Source organism: Eumetopias jubatus, unplaced genomic scaffold (genome assembly GCF_037043125.1).
Source record: "Eumetopias jubatus isolate StellerSeaLion01/CBP00866 unplaced genomic scaffold, mEumJub1_p1.0 scaffold_7, whole genome shotgun sequence".
Lineage (NCBI taxonomy): Eukaryota > Metazoa > Chordata > Mammalia > Carnivora > Otariidae > Eumetopias > Eumetopias jubatus.
In genome coordinates, this window is record NW_028274813.1 from 84826497 (window position 1) to 84844345 (window position 17849).

The 17849-nt window shown below is 38.5% G+C and overlaps 1 protein-coding gene across 2 annotated transcripts in view; it reads right to left on the bottom strand.

Annotated features, from left to right (window-relative positions):
- The window catches only part of TTBK2 (tau tubulin kinase 2), a 155256-nt gene that overhangs the window by 117407 nt on the left and 20000 nt on the right, over positions 1-17849 (bottom strand). For both annotated transcript variants that reach the window (XM_088024750.1, XM_088024749.1), the window contains exon 2: positions 1692-1827. In XM_088024750.1, coding sequence (XP_087880876.1) covers positions 1692-1760 — 69 coding nt within the window. In that variant the 5' untranslated portion in view covers positions 1761-1827. The remainder of the gene's footprint in view (positions 1-1691; positions 1828-17849) is intronic.

Consider the following 17849-nt stretch of genomic DNA (forward strand, 5'->3'; position numbering starts at 1 on the left):
AGTATCAATCCATGATGACAACATGGTTCTTATATTTACTCAAGTAAATTTTCAAAGCCTACTGATTTGCCTAATTGGTAAAACACTGTAACCCAGACACAACATTTATATTTCTAAAGGAAGAATCTTCTTTTTCCAATCTGTGATACAGTAAGGAAACCACTAAAATAATTTTGCTAAACCTGCTAATGGAACAAAACTTTAATAAAAGAATGGGTAGCAATAAAATATATATTTAAATATATCTAAAACAAAATTTGTTCCTTTAAGATCAGGAAAGATGGCAGATTCCAGGTCTCGGGCAAGGAAGACTTTAAAAGACTATTATTAGGATCATGTTGAAAAGACTCAAGAGACAACGTGAAGGGTGTCCCCTAGTCAAATGAGACAATCTGAAGATCAATAAGGATAATAACTACAACTGACTGAAACACATGAAATATTTTTAAATCCATGAATTCTTAATTGTATATTTTAAAAAATCTCATTGGTCACTTGCAGAAAATGCTAGGGAGCCACTTCGTTATTCTGAAAACTAGTAAATTAAGAAAAAGAATTAAGTATTTATTCTATTTTCCTAATCAAAATGTGTCTCAGGGTAATCAAATAGCTGATGATAGGAAGATGTACTTTGTAGATGTACTTCAACTAAAAAATGAAGGAATGACAGAATGTCACAATCTGCAATTAATAAACCTAGAAAATGATGATCAATAGTGCTAAAATGACAATGGGCAAAAGGACACACAATGTCTTAATGGGTGATAAGACATTTTGGCCTCCTATTGACAGTTCCCAATACGCTTTTTGAAAAAAAAATGCCACCTCAATAAATAAACCTGAACTCAGATCTAACTGAGCCTCAATAAATATCAACTTACATAAAACATATGAGACAGAGAAACATGTTAATACCATATGGAAGACATCAGAAAAACCCAAAGTATGGGAAATTTTACAGGCAAATGACCTACTTTCTTCAATTAAAAAAACGGCAAGGAAAAAAGAAAGATGAAAAGAAATCTAGAAATTAAAAGAAACTTAAGTGATGTCAACCAACTGCAATACCCAGGCTTTACTTGGATATGATTCAAATCATTAAAAATAATTTACAATAGGGGAAATGTGGAAGTTGAAAGGATATTTAATATTAAAAAATTATTCCTTTTTTAGATGTGATATTATTATGATTACATTTTTAAAAGATTTTTTATCCTTTAGAGATACACAACTGAAATACATACAGAAGAAATGCTAAGGTAAAAGATTTGCTTCAAAATATTCTGGGAGGGAGGTTAAAGAGAAAACAAGATTGACTATAAAATGATAACTGTTTAAGCTGGGGCATGAGTACCTAAAGCTTCATTAAATCAGTCTCGCTATTTTTATGTATGTTTACAATTTTCCTTAATAAAAAGTTCAAAAATTTTTAAAAAGAGAAGTTTATTGTATGCTATTTTTTTTGTTGGTTTGTCTTTCCCTAAGTACGTTTTTTTCTACTTTACTCAATATTAGTTATCAGAGGTTAGGAACATTTACTACTATATGAAACAAGAATTATGGTATAAACAGGACTAAATCACAGGAAAATAACTGAAAATATGCTTTAGGCATATATGCAATATATGTATTATTTTCTATGCCAAAAATTATCCCCTGACATTTTCTCTCTCTCTAAGATGTGTACCCACCACTTTCCATCTTTCTTTGACCAGGATTCCAACACTGAGAATATCCGGCTGCTCTCCTCCTCCACTCATTGCAATTCACTGATGTGATAAAACAGCTACACAAGCAACCAGCTCCCAAGGATGGTTTCCATTTAACCTAAAACAAAACAAAACAGCGGTAGCATATCAGGGCTCAGTAAGTAACACAAACATTCCTGGGCCAAGTAGCACTACTAATTCTATACATTAATTAGGTTGCTTTGTTGGAAGACAGGTAAAAACCCAAAACAACTCAGGTTCAAAATCTGTTTAGTGCATATAAAAGTACTTATCTTTCCATTACAGATGCCCATGAAATAGCTAGATATTACAAACACATTATGTTACAACACAGATATAATTTCAATCACTGAGATTGCTAGACTATAGAGCAAGCATGGTATCAATGGCAATTGACCAAGACAGACCACTGCCCTAACTACAACAACTTGCTAAAGAAAAAGACATGGCACCTAGCTTACTTACAACACCTTATAGTTTAAGAGGTTGTAACTTAGAGCTTAACAACATCCAGAGCTAATAAAATTTTAATGTTACATATTGTACATAATGCATTCAAGTGCACAAAAAATAAACATGAGCCACAGAAAAGGGCAGTTGATCAATTCCAATACAATGATACTTTAAGAAAAAGAGGATAGTAATATGAATAGCATACCTATAGAAAATGAAAATACAGCAGAAAAATATGGCCCAAAGGAGATGAAAACTGTAACTTTACGTTATAGAACAAACTAAAAGAAACTTTTTTTAAAAAGCTTTAAAACAACATAAATTGTAATTAGAAAAGCCCTTACATGAGAAAGCTAGCCAACAGGAAGACATAAAAAGAAATCTGAGCTAACTCCGAAAAGGATCAGAAATGAAGACTTAACTAGAAGAGACATGAGAGAAGACACCATACAAATAAGTGAGAAAAAAAGAAGAAAAATGAAAAAAAAATTAAAAAGAAATTTAAAAGTAAAAGTGATAAATAAAAGGCAAAGTAAATACAAAATAGATATTCTAGGAGGCCCCCAAAAAGAAAACCCATGCTATGAAATAAATACTAGCCACTGTAATTCAAAAAATTTCTGGAAATTTAAAAAAAGGCTAAATCTGCATATTGAAATGGTGTATCACATACCTGGGAAAACAACTCAGAAGATTAACATCAACACACAGTCTCATAAAACTACTGGATTTTAAGGGGAAAAACATTTCATTGGCATCTGTGCAGTAAGTCCAAATTACTTAGAAGGGAAAGGAAAAAAGACATTGGCACTGACCGACAACAGGCACTGGCCCAGTTCACACCAGCAGACAACGAAATTATATATTTAAATACCCAAGGAAATAAAACGTAAGCCAAGGATGTTCTATACAGACGAACTAACTTTCATGGCTAAAGGAAACAAATGGTTATGGAACACAGAACTCAAAGAACACTATTCCCAGGAAATGCCCCTAGGAACCATGTAACAAGTATCAGACAATCAAGAAATTATGATAAAAGATTTGGCATGAGTAATGTCCTGACAAGGCCTAATAGCAATGATAACCCAGTAGCAATGAATACCCCTGCCTTCAGATGGTGGACTTTAAATGTCATTTCCCATTAAAAGAAATCAGACTCCATCAGGGAAATACAAATCAAAACCACAATGAGATACCACCTCACACCAGTGTTAGAATGGCAAAAATTAACAAGACAGAAAACAAGTGTTGGCAAGGATGTGGAGAAAGGGGAACCCTCCTACACTGTTGGTGGGAATGAAAACTGGTGCAGCCACTCTGGAGAACAGTATGGAGGTTCCTCAAGACATTAAAAATAGAGCTACCCTATGCCCCAGCAATTGCACTACTAGGTATTTACCCCAGAGATACAGACGTAGTAAAAAGAAGGGGCACATGCACCCCAATGTTCATAGCAGCAATGTCCACAATAGCCAAACTGTGGAAGGAGCCGAGATACCCTTCAACAGATGAATGGATAAAGAAGATGTGGTTCATATATACAATGGAATATTACTCAGCCATCAGAAAGGATGAATACCCACCATTTACACTGACATGGATGGAAGTGGAGGGGATTATGCTAAGCGAAGTAAGTCAAGCAGAGAAAGACAATTATCATATGGTTTCACTCATATGTGGAACATAGGCAATAAGCACGGAGGACCATAGGGGAAGGGAGGGAAATCTGAAGGGGGGAAAATCAGAGGGGGAGACGAACCATAAGAGACCATGGACCCCAGGAAACAAACAGAGGGTTTCAGAGGGGAGGGGGATGTGGGGATGGGGTAACAGGGTGATGGGTATTAAGGAGGGCACGTACTGTGATGAGCACTGGGTGTTATATGCAACTAATGAATCAATGAACACTACATCGAAAACTAATGATGTACTATACAGTGGCTAACGGAACATAATAAAAAAAATAAAGACTGATTGATTGATTGATTTTAGAGAGAGAGCAAGCTGGGCGAGGGGCAGAGGGAGAAGGTGAGAGAGAGTCCACCAGCAGACTCCTCACCAAGTGCAGAGCCCGACATGGAGCTAGATCCCAGGATGACCTGAGCCAAAACCAGGAGTCAGCTGCTCAACCAACTGAGCCACCCAGGTGCCTCGGGTTGAATGTCTTTAAGTGTTAATTTCATTTGGTTGATGGGCTGCTCTGTTTCAGGTCTCTGACACCAATGGGGTATCCTACAATTCAGTTCAATTCTGACACTAACTACTCAGAATCAGTGAAGACCCTACAGGTTAAGGGACTCAGTCCCACAAGACTGCACAAATTTCAGAGTATAGCCATAAGTCCTGGGTGTCCCAAAGCCATACATACTTTGCCTGGCTGGCTACAAATGTGGAGCTTCTCACAGGTCTAACAATTTGCTAGAAGAACTCACAGAACTAATGAAAATGTTATACCTATGATTACCATTTTATTATAAAAGATACAAATGGGGACGCCTGGGTGGCTCAGTCAGTTAAGCGTCTGCCTTTGGCTGAGGTCATGATCCCAGGATCCTGGGATCGAGTTCCGCATCGGGCTCCTTGCTCAGCGGGGAGCCTGCTTCTCCCTCTGCCTGCCTCTCTCCCTGCTTATGCTCTCTCTCTCTCTGACAAATAAACAAATAAAATCTTTAAAAAAAAAGATACAAATGAACAGCCAGATGAAGAGGTACACTGGGCAGGTCGGTAAGGGTTCCAACCACAGGAGTTTCTGTCCTTGTGCAGTCAGGGTGTGCCATCCTCTCAGTACACATGTTCACTAACCAGGAAGCTCCTTGAGCCTTGTTGTTCAGGGTATTTAATATCAAGATTTCATTACACAGGCATGTGTGATTAAATCATTGGCCATGCACGAGGATGTGGAGAAAGGGGAACCCTCTTACACTGTTGGTGGGAATGCAAACTGGTGCAGCCACTCTGGAGAACAGTATGGAGGTTCCTCAGAAAGTTAAAAATAGAACTGCCCTATGACCCAGCAATTGCACTAGTAGGTATTTATCTAAAGGATACAAAAGTACTGATTTGAAGGGGCACATGCACCCCAATGTTTATAGCAGCACTATCAACAATAGCCCAAGTATGGAAAGAGCCCAAATGTCCATCGACTGATGAATGGATAAAGAAGATGTGGCATATATACACAATGGAATATTACTCAGCCATCAAAAAGAATGAAATCATGCCATTTGTAACAATATGGATAGAACCAGACTGTATTATGCTAAGCAAAATAAGTCAGTCAGAGAAAGACAATACCATATGATTTCACTCATGTGAAATTTAGGAGACAAAGAGATGAACATAGGGGAAGAGAAGGAAAAATAAGATAAAAACAGAGGGAGGCAAACCATAAAGACTTAACTATGGGGCGCCTGGGTGGCTCAGTCATTAAGCATCTGCCTTCGGCTCAGGTCATGATCTCAGGGTCCTGGGATGGAGCCCCACATCAGGCTCCCAGCTCATTGGAGAGCCTGCTTCTCCCTCTGCCTCTGCCCCAGCTCATGTTCTCTCTCTCTCTCAATAAATAATTTTTTTTAAAAATTAAAAAAAAAAAACATTCAGAATGAGGGGCACCGGGGTGGCTCAGGTCATGATCCCAGGGTCCCGGGATCGAGCCCTGCATCAGGGTCTCTGCTTGGCTGGGAGCCTGCTTCTCCCTCTCCCTCTGCCTGCTGCTCTCCCTGCCTGTGTTCTCTCTCTCTCACACAAATAAATAAAAATATTTAAAAAAAAGAAAAACTGCCAAAAGAAGAGAGAATACACAAATTATCAATATTAGGAATGAAACAGGAATTATCACTACAGACTCCACAAACATTAAAAGTATAATGAATGGAGCAAACAATGAATCATGGAATACTACATCAAAAACTAATGATGTAATGTATGGTGAGTAACATAACAAAATAAAATTGAAAAAAAAAGTATAATGAAGGACATATGAAGGACACTATACACATAAACCAGACAACAACGGAGCAACTCATCGAAAACCATAAACACAACAATTCACCCAAGATAAAAGGAAGAGCCTGAATAGTCCTATTAAAAAACTTGAATCCATATTTTAAAACTTTCCCAAAAAAGAATCTCTGGGCTCAGAGATATTTTCCCCCCCATGACAAATTCTACCATAATCTAATATTTGGGGGGGGGGGCACAGGGAGAGGGAGAAAGAGAATCTTGAGTAGGCTTCACACCCAGCTTGGAGCCCACTTCAGGGATCAATCTCACAACCCTGAGACCATGGCCTGAGCGGAAATGAAGAGTCGACACGTAACTGATTGAGCCACCCAGGCACTCCTACCACATTCAAACATTTAAAAAAAAAAAAAAAAACAAATCTATAAATCTCTTCCAGAAAAAGAAGGAAAGGGAACATTTCCCAAATCATTTATGAGGCCAGCATTACCCTGTCATCAAAACCAGTCATAAAACTAGGGGGAAAAATGTAATGCCTGGGGTGGAAATTTTATAAAAATAAAAATAAAATAAAATAATAAAAACAAAAAATAAAAACAAAGACAATACAAAAAATAACAGAGCAATCTATCTCATGAACACAGATAAAAAATTCTCAAAAGATACTAGCAAATTAAATTCAGCAATAAAAGAAGACACTCTAACCCCATGTGATTTATCCTGAGTGAACAAAACTGGTTCAATATTCAGAAATCAATTCATATATCCATCAGATTAAGAGTCTAAAAAAGAAACCACACAATCTATCATTTGATGTGAGAAGCATTTGACAAAACTCAACAGTCATTCATGACATAAATTCTCAGTAAACTAGGAATTGAAGGGAATTTTCTTTTTTTAAGATTTATTTATTTTAGAGAGAGAAAGAGTGCATGTGCAGGGGGTGGGGGGGTAGGCAGAGGGAGAGAGGGAGAAATCTCAAGCAGACTCCCTGCTGAACAAGGAACCAACTCAGGGCTGGATCTCACAACCCCAAGATCATGACCTGAGCCAAAACCAAGAGTGCAACGCTCAACAAACTAAACCACCCAGGTGCTCCTAGAAAGTAATTTTCTTAACCTGATAAAGGGCATCTTTAAAAAAAGTTCCTTGAACTGATGAATAGATTTAACAAAATTTCAGTTGAAATCCAAGCAAAAGGCCCTATATAGACAAGTTGATTGTAAATTTATGTGGATAGGCAAAGGAACTAAAATACCCAAAACATTTTCGAAAAGTAGTAATAAAGTTAGAGGGGGGCGCCTGGGTGGCTCAGTCGTTAAGCGTCTGCCTTCGGCTCAGGTCATGGTCCCAGAGTCCTGGGATCCAGCCCTGCATCTGGCTCCCTGCTCAGTGGGAAGCCTGCTTCTCCCTCTCCCACTTCCCCTGCTTGTGTTCCCTCTCTTGCTGTGTCCCTCTCTGTCAAATAAATAAAATCTTTAAAAAAATAAAAAATAAAAAAATAAATAATAAAGTTAGAGGAATCACACTGCATGATTTTAGGACTTAACTATATAAGGTTACAGTAATCAAGCCAGTATGTTACTGGCAAGGAATAGACATATATAGAGATAAATAAAATAGAATAAAGAGCCCAGGAATAAACCCATACAAATATGGCCCATTAAATTTCTTTTAAGACTTATTTATTTGAGAGGAAGAGAGCACATGCGGGGAGGAGCAGAGGGAAAGAGAGAGAGAGAACCCCAAGCAGACTCCCAATGAACACAGAGCCCGATGGAGGGCTCGATCTATGACCCTGACATCATGACCTGAGCTGAAATCAAGAGTCAGACACTTAACCGGCTGAGGTACGCAGGCACCCCGGCCAATTAAATTTTTAACTTTTTAAAAATTTAGATATAAAAAAAAATTTAGATATAATTCACATACCATAAAATCCATCATTTTAAAATATACAACTCAGTGATCTGTAGAATATTTACAAGGTTGTATAATCATCACCACTATCTAATTTAGAGCATTTTCACCAGCCCCAAAAGAAACCCCATACTTGTTAGCTGTCATTCTCTATTCCCTCCTTCCCTCAACCCCTGGCAATCACTAATCTATTTACTGTGTCTGTGGATTTGCCTATTCCAGGCCAACTGATATTTGACAAAGACACAAAAGCCATTCAACAGAGAAAAGACAGAATTTCTAACAAATAGTGTTGGAACAATTGTATGTCCATATGTAAAACACTTAACCTCAATCTAAACCTCACACCTTATACAGAATTTACCTCAGAATGTATCACAGATCTAAATGTAAAATATAAAAGTTTTAGAAATAAACTTGTGAGCAAATCTTTGTGCAAAGAGTTTAGGACATGATACTAAAGCACAATTCACAGAAGAAAAAACTGATAAACTGAACTTCACCAAAATTAAAAACTTTTACTTTGTAAAAGACACTATCAAGAAAATGAAAAGACAAACTACAGTGGGAGAAAATGTTTGCAAATCACAACCAAGGGCTTGTGTCTGAACATACAGAGAACATTTAAAATTCAACAGTCAGAAAACAAAAGAACCAATTTAAGACTAGGAAAAAGACAGATGTTTCACCAAAGAGGATATACTGATTGCAAATAAATAACTGAAGAGTTGTTTGACATCACTCACCAGTCTCCAAAAATTACATATTATAGAATTACACGTATATGACATCCTCAGAAAGACAAAACGATAGTGACAGAGAATAGAGCAGTGGTTGCCAAGGGTTAGAGGCGGGGTGAGAGTATAACTTTAAAGGAATAGTATGAAGGAGTTCACAAGACATGTTGGAGCTAATATGAACACTATTATGAACTATTATGATTATTATTATGATTATGGTGAGGGTTACATGAATCTACACACATACTAGAACTCATAGAACTGTAGAACCCAAAAGTCATTTATCATGTATTATTTAAATAAAAAAATTTCTAATTTATAAAAAGAAAATCCCAATCTAAAAAGGCTAGTAAAATGTTCCTCCCTTTCCCAACTGTGTCTCTGTATAAGGCCATATTTTCTTCAGATGCTTCAACCAAAGCAACATACTGCAAGAGAATGAACACAGAAGTATGAGAATCCAGCTGCATGCCAGACATTAAAGAGACTTGAAAAAACATAAAACAATGTCACTCATTTCACCAATTTGCTTTTCTGTTTTGGAAACTATTTGACACCTATTACATGTTAACGTGTAATAGTTTTATTATTTTAAAATGAATAAATTTAAAATACGTTTTAATCTCAATACAGTAAGTATCATTACATATAAATCCATGCTAGAAAAAACAAAAAACAAAAAAAAAAACTCCTTATGGTCCTCAATGAATTTTAAGAATAGTAAGAGGTCCTGAGACCAAAACGTTTGAGAACAGCTAGATTATGTTACAGAGATCTACATTTTTCCCCATTAAAAATCTTGATTTACGGTACACAAAGTTATTTGAATGAGTAAATTTTTTTAGAGTTTCATTTTTATTTGTTTTATGATGTTTTCTAATATACCATTTTGTAGTTTTGTTTTGCTTTCATCACGATAAGTGTACTCTTTAATTCCCATCACCTACCCCTCCACCCACCTCCCCTCTGGTAACCATCAGTTTGTTCTCTATAGTTAAGAGCCTGTTCCTTGGTTTGTCTCTCTCTTTTTTTTTCCCTTTGCTCATTTGTTTTGTTTCTTAAATTCCATATATGAGTGATATCATATGGTAGTTGTCTTTCTCTGACTTATTTCACTTAGCATAATACTCTCTAGCTCCATCCACATCATTGCAAATGGCAAGATTTCATTCTTTTTTAAGGCCAAGTAATATTCCATCGTGTATATATGTGTGTGTGTGTGTGCGCGCGCATGTGTGGAGATACACACACACACACACACACACACACCCTATCTTTTTTACCCACTCACCTACTGATGGATGCTTGGACCATTTCCATAGTTTGGCTATTGTAAATAATGCTGCAATGACTATATGGGTACACGTATCTCACTGAACTAGTATTTTTGTATTTGGGGGGTAAATACCCAATTGTGCAATGACTGGATCATAGTTCTATTTTTAATTTTTTGAAGAACCTCCATATTGTCTTCCACAGTGGCTGCACCAGTTTATTTTCCCACCAACAATGCAACAGGGTTCCTTTTTTTTCACATCCTTACCAACCCTTGTTGTTTCTTATGTTTTTGATTTTAGCCATTCTGACAGGTGTAAGGTGGTATCTCATTGTAGATTTAATTTGCATTTCCCTGATGATAAGTTATGTTGAGCAATTTTTCAAGTGTCTGTTGGCCATCGGTATGTTTTCTTTGGAGAAATGTCTACTCATGTCCTCAGCCCATTTTTTAATTGGGTTATTTGTTTTTTGGGTGTTGTATAATATCAGTTCTTTATATATTTTGGATACTAAATCCTTTATCAGATATGTCATTTGCAAATACTTTCTCCTATTCAGTAGGTTGTCTTTTAGTTTTGTTGAGTGTTTCCTTTGCTGTTCAGAGAACTTTTGTTTTGATGTAGTCCTAATCATTCATTTTTGCTTTTATTTATCTTGCCTGAATGAGTAAACATTTTTTTTAATTCTACAATCTGAACTTTTATCAATCATTCTTTTTTTTTTTTTTAAAGATTTTATTTATTTATTTGACACACAGAGAGAGAGTGTGCAGGCACACAAGCAGGGAGAGCAGCAGGCACAGGGAGCGGGAGAAGCAGACTCCTTGCTGAGCAGGGAGCCCAACATGGGGCTTCATCCTAGTACCCTGGGATTATGACCTGAGCCCAAGGCAGACACTTAACCGACTGAGGTACCCAGGCGCCCCCCAATCATTCTTTCAATAAACATTTGATGAGGGAGAGGCAGAGCAAGATGGGGGAGGAGTAGGAGACCTGGGTTTCGTCTGGTCTCAGGAATTCAGCTGGATAGGGATCAAACCATTCTGAACACCTACGAACTCAAGAGGAGATGGAAGAGAAGAATAGCAACAACTCTCTGAACAGAAAAGCGACCACTTACTGGAAGGTAGGACGTGAGGAGAAGTGAATCCGAGGCGATATTCGGGAGGAGAGTCGGTGGGGGAGGGGGACTCTGTCTGCCGCTTCTGGCAAGTGATAGAGCCCTGGAGCACAAAATCGGAACTTTTAGAAGTCGGCTCCGCGGAGGGACGTCACTCCAGTGGCTAAGCGAGGGGGGGGGGTTGGAACCCTCATGGGACAGTGTGGTCTCAGGACCCTCAGGGTCACAGAAAGACAAGGGGTGCCTGAGTGCAGCAGAGCTCCCAGGTATCGGAGCGGGGAAGCCGGCTGCAGAGATGGAGCCGAGGCACAGGCTCTCAGCTCGAGGTTGCCATAGACTGTGATCCGTGGCCCAGTCGGGCCACTGCTCCTCCAGCAGGGACCCAACAAGCGGCAGAGCCAGGGAGACTCCCCTTCCTCCCCCGGGAGGAGCGGCGCGGGAGGGCACCGCAGGGATCTGCTGGGTTTGGAGACTCCAAACGGGGTCGAGTGCCAGAGATAGAAACACTTGGTCACAGGCCGGGTGACCACAGAGTGCGGCTGGAGACCTGGGACATGGGAGTGACTGCTTTTCTCTGGGGGTGCACTGAGGAGCGGGGCCCCGAGTTCTCAGCTCCTCCGGGCAGAGATCGGGAGGCCACCATTTTCACTCTGGTCCTCCAAAGCTGTACCGAGAGCTTGGAGGGAACAAAAGCACCGGAGAGCAAACCTGAGCAGATTGCTTAGCCCAGACCGACAAGGGCAGGGCAATTCCACCTCTGGCAAAGACATTTGGGAACCACGGCAATAGGCCCCTCCCCCAGAAGATCAGCATGAACAGCCAGCAAACCAAGACCAAATTTACCGATCAACGAGAACAGGAGAACTCCAGCGCTAGGGGAATACTGCACATAGAATTCATGGCTTTTTTACCATGATTCATTAGTTTTTCAAAGTTGATTTTTTTAAATTTTTTCTTGTTTTGAATTTTTCTTTTTCCCTTTTTCAACCAACATCTTATCAATCCCTTTTTTTAAAAAAATATTTATTTTTCATTTTTTAGAGTCATATTTTATCCCTTAAGTTACCCTTATTTTTGGCATATATATATATAAGTTGTTCTCTCTTTAAAATTTTGAGATAGTTTCTTCTAACAGATCAAAATATAACCTAAATGACTATTGTATGGTTTTGTTCTAGTCTCCTGCCTGATCACATTCTCTCCCTTTTCTTTTTTCCTTTTCTTCTTTGTTTTTAAATCTTCTTTCTTTTTTCAAACAACTTCTTACCAATTCCTTTTATAAAATCTTTCATAATTTTCATCTTTACAGTCATCTTCCATCCCTTCATTGTATCAACCCTTATTTTGTACATATGTAAGTCTTTCTTCCTTTAAAATATTAGGAGGCACTTTCTTCTAACAGACCAAAATACGCCCAAAATCTAGTGTGTGGCACTGATCTATACACTAGTCTGATCATATTTGATCATATTCTGTTTTTTTTTCTTGTTTTGTTTTTGTTTGTTTATATCTTTTTCTTTTTTCTTTTTTTTCTCTTTCTTTTTTCTTTCTTTCCCTTTCTTTTCCCCTGGTTTCAGGTCTTTTCTGATTTGTATAGAGTATATTTGCTGGGACGTTGCTAACCTGTTAGCATTTTGTTCTCTCATTCATCTGTTCTCCTCTGGACAAAATGACAAGACGAAAAAAATCACCTCAGCAAAAAGAACAAGAGGTAGTACCGTCTGCCAGGGACATATTCAATATGGACATTAGTATGATGTCAGACCTAGAGTTCAGAATCATGACTTTAAAGATACTAGCTGGGCTTGAAAAAAGCGTGGAAGTTATGAGAGAAACCCTTTCTGGAGAAATAAAAGAACTAAAATCTAACCAAGTCGAAATCAAAAAGGCTATTAATGAGGTGCAATCAAAAATCGGGGCACTAACTGCTAGGATAAATGAGGCAGAAGAGAGAATCAGTGAAATAGAAGACCAAATGATGGGAAAAAAAGAGGCTGAGAAAAAGAGAGATAAACAACTACTGGATCACGAGAGCAGAATTCGAGAGATAAGCGATACGATAAGACGAAACAACATTAGAATAATTGGGATCCCAGAAGAAGAAGAAAGAGAGAGAGGGGCAGAGGTATATTGGAGCAAATTATAGCAGAGAACTTCCCTAATGTGGGGAAGGAAACAGGCATCAAAATCCAGGAGGCACAGAGAACCCCTCTCAAAATCAATAAAAATAGGTCAACACCCCGACAAATAATAGTAAAACTTACGAGTCTCAGAGACAAAGAGAAAATCCTGAAAGCAGCTCGGGAGAAGAGATATGTAACCTATAATGGTAGAAACATTAGATTGGCAACAGACCTATCCACAGAGACCTGGCAGGCCAGAAAGGACTGACATGATATCTTCAGAGCACTAAACGAGAAAAATATGCAGCCAAGAATACTATATCCAGCTAGGCTGTCATTGAAAATAGAAGGAGAGATAAAAAGCTTCCAGGACAAACAAAAACTAAAGGAATTTGCAAACACGAAACCAGCCCTTCAAGAAATATTGAAAGGGGTCCTCTAAGCAAAGAGAGAGCCTAAAAGCAGCATAGATCAGAAAGGAACACAGACAATATACAGTAACAGTCACCTTACAGGCAATACAATGGCACTAAATTCGTATCTTTCAATAGTTACCCTGAATGTAAATGGGCTAAATGCCCCAATCAAAAGACACAGGCTATCAGATTGGATTAAAAAACAAGACCCATCGATATGCTGTCTGCAAGAGACTCATTTTAGACCCAAAGACACCCCCACATTGAAAGTGAGGGGGTGGAAAACCATTTACCATGCTAATGGACACCAAAAGAAAGGTGGGGTGGCAATCCTTATATCAGACAAATTAGATTTTAAAACAAGGACTGTAATAAGAGATGAAGAAGGACACTATATCCTCCTTAAAGGGTCTATCCAACAAGAAGATCTAACAATTGTAAATATCTATGCCCCGAACATGGGAGCAGCCAATTATATAAGGCAATTAATAACAAAAGCAAAGAAACACATTGATAACAATACAATAATAGTGGGGGATTTTAACACCCCCCTCACTGAAATGGACAGATGATCTAAGCAAAAGATCAACAAGGAAATAAAGACTTTAAATGACCCACTGGACCAAATGGACTTCACAGACATATTCAGAACATTCCATCCCAAAGCAACAAAATACACATTTCTTCTCTAGTGCCCATGGAACATTCTCCAGAATTGATCACATCCTAGGTCACAAATCAGGTCTCAACCAGGACCAAAAGACTGGGATTATTCCCTGCATATTTTCAGACCACAATGCTTTGAAACTAGAACTCAATCACAAGAGGAAAGTCGGAAAGAATTCAAATACATGGAGGCTAAAGAGCATCCTACTAAAGAATGAATGGGTCAACCAGGAAATTAAAGAATTTAAAAAATTCATGGAAACCAATGAAAATGAAAACACAACTGTTCAAAATCTTTGGAATACAGCAAAGGCAGTCCTAAGAGGAAAGTATATAGCAATACAAGACTTTCTCAAGAAACAAGAAAGGTCTCAAATACACAACCTAACCCTACACCTAAAGGAGCTGGAGAAAAAACAGCAAATAAAGCCTAAACCCAGCAGGAGAAGAGAAGTAATAAAGATCAGAGCAGAAATCAATGAAATACAAACCAAAAGAACAGTAGAACAGATCAACAAAACTAGGAGCTGGTTCTTTGAAAGAATTAATAAGATTGATAAACCCCTGGCCAGACTTACCAAAAAGAAAAAGAGAAATGACCCAAATCAACAAAATCATGAATGAAAGAGGAGAGATGACAACCAACACCAAATACAAACAATTATAAGAACATATTATGAGCAACTCTATGCCAGCAAATTAGATAACCTGGAAGAAATGGATGCATTCCTAGAGATGTATCAACTACCACAATTGAACCAGGAAGAAATACAAAACCTGAACAGACCTATAACCACTAAGGAAATTGAAGCAGTCATCAAAAATCTCCCAACAAACAAAAGCCCAGGGCCAGATGGCTTCCCAGGGGAATTCTACCAAACATTTAAAGAAGAATTAATACTTACTCTCCTGAAACTGTTCCAAAAAATAGAAATGGAAGGAAAACTTCCAAACTCATTTTATGAGGCCACCATTACCTTGATCCCAAAACCAGACAAAGACCCCATCAAAAAGGAGAATTACAGACCAAAATCCTTGATGAACATGGATGCAAAAATTCTCACCAAAATACCAGCCAATAGGATCCAACAGTACATTAAAAGGATTATTCACCACGACCAAGTGGGATTTATCCCTGGGCAGCAAGGTTGGTTCAACATCCGCAAATCAATCAACGTGATACAACACATTAACAAAAGAAAGAACAAGAATCATAGGATCCTCTCATAGATGCAGAAAAAGCATTTGACAAAGGACAGCATCCTTTCTTGATCAAAACTCTTCAGAGTATAGGGATAGAGGGTACATACGTCAATATCATAAAAGCCATCTATGAAAAACCTACAGCGAATATCATTCTCAATGGGGAAAAGCTGAGAGCTTTCCCCCTAAGGTAGGAACGCGGCAGGGATGTCCACTATAACCACTGCTATTCAACATAGTATTAGTAGTCCTAGCCACAGCAATCAGACAACAAAAAGAAATCAAAGCATCCAAATCGGCAAAGACGAAGTCAAACTCTCACTCTTTGCAGATGATATGATACTGCATGTGGAAAACCCAAAAGACTCCACCCCAAAACTGCTAGAACTCATACAGGAATTCAGTAAAGTAGCAGGATATAAAATCAATGCACAGAAATCAGTGGCATTCCCATACACCACCAACAAGACAGAAGAAAGACAAATCAAGGAGTCGATCCCATTTACAATTGCACCCAAAACCATAAGATACCTAGGAATAAATTTAACCAAAGAGGCAAAGGATCTGGACTCAGAAAACTGTAAAATACTCATGAAAGAAATTGAAGAAGACACAAAGAAATGGAAAAACGTTCCATGCTCATGGATTGGAAGAACAAACATTGTGAAGATGTCAATGCTACCTAGAGCAATCTACACATTCAATGCAATCCCCATCAAAATACCATCCACTTTTTTCAAAGAAATGGAACAAATAATCCTAAAATTTGTATGGAACCAGAAGAGACCCTGAATAGCCAGAGGAATCTTGAAAAAGAAAAGCAAAGCTGGCGGCATCCCAATTCCGGACTTCCAGCTCTATTACAAAGCTGTCATCATCAAGACAGTATGGTACTGTCAGACACATAGGTCAATGGAACAGAATACAGAGCCCAGAAATGGACCCTCAACTCTATGGTCAACTCATCTTTGACAAAGCAGGAAAGAATGTCCAGTGGCAAAAGACAGTCTCTTCAACAAATGGTGTTGGGAAAATTGGACAGCCACATGCAGAAGAATGAAACTCGACCATTTTCTTACACCACACACAAAATAGACTCCAAATGGTTGAAAGACCTAAACGGGAGACAGGAGTCCATCAAAATCCTAAAGGAGAACACAGGTAGCAACCTCTTCAACCTCAGCCGCAGCAACTTCTTCCTAGAAACAGCGCCAAAGGCAAGGGAAGCCAGGGCAAAAATGAACTATTGGGATTTCATCAAGATAAAAAGCTTTTGCAGAGCAAAAGAAATAGTCCACAAAACCAAAAGACAACTGACAGAATGGGAGAAGATATTTGCAATGACATATCAGATAAAGGGCTAGTATCCAAAATCTATAAAGAACTTATCAAACTCAACACCCAAAGAACAAATAATCCAATCAACAAATGGGCAGAAGACATGAACAGACATTTTTCCAAAGAAGACATCCAAATGGCCAACAAGACACAGGAAAAAGTGCTCAACATCGCTCGGCATCAGGGAAATCCAAATCAAAACCTCAATGAGATACCACCTCACACCAGTCAGAATGGCTAACATTAACCACTCAGGAAACGACAGATGTTGGCGGGGATGCGGAGAAAGGCGAACCCTCCTACACTGTTGGTGGGAATGCAAGCTGGTGCAACCACTCTGGAAAACAGTATGGAGGTTCCTCAAACAGTTGAAAACAGAGCTACCATACAATCCAGCAATTGCACTACTGGGTATTTACCCCAAAGATACAAATGTAGGGATCCGAAGAGGTACGTGCACCCCAATGTTTATAGCAGCAATGTCCACAATAGCCAAACTGTGGAAAGAGCCAAGATGTCCATCGACAGATGAATGGATAAAGAAGATGTGGTATATATACACAATGGAATATTATGCAGCCATCAGAAGAATGAGATCTTGCCATTTGCAACGACATGGATGGAACTGGAGGGTGTTATGCTGAGTGAAATAAGTCAATCAGAGAAAGACATGTATCATATGACCTCACTGATATGAGGAATTCTTAATCTCAGGAAACAAACTGAGGGTGCTGGAGTGGTGGGGGGTGGGAGGGATAGGGTGGCTGGGTGATAGACAGTGTGGAGGGTATGTGCTATGGTGAGCACTGTGAATTGTGCAAGACTGTTGAATCACAGATCTGTACTTCTGAAACAAATAATGCAAGATATGTTAAAAAAAAGAAGAAGAAGAAGATAGCA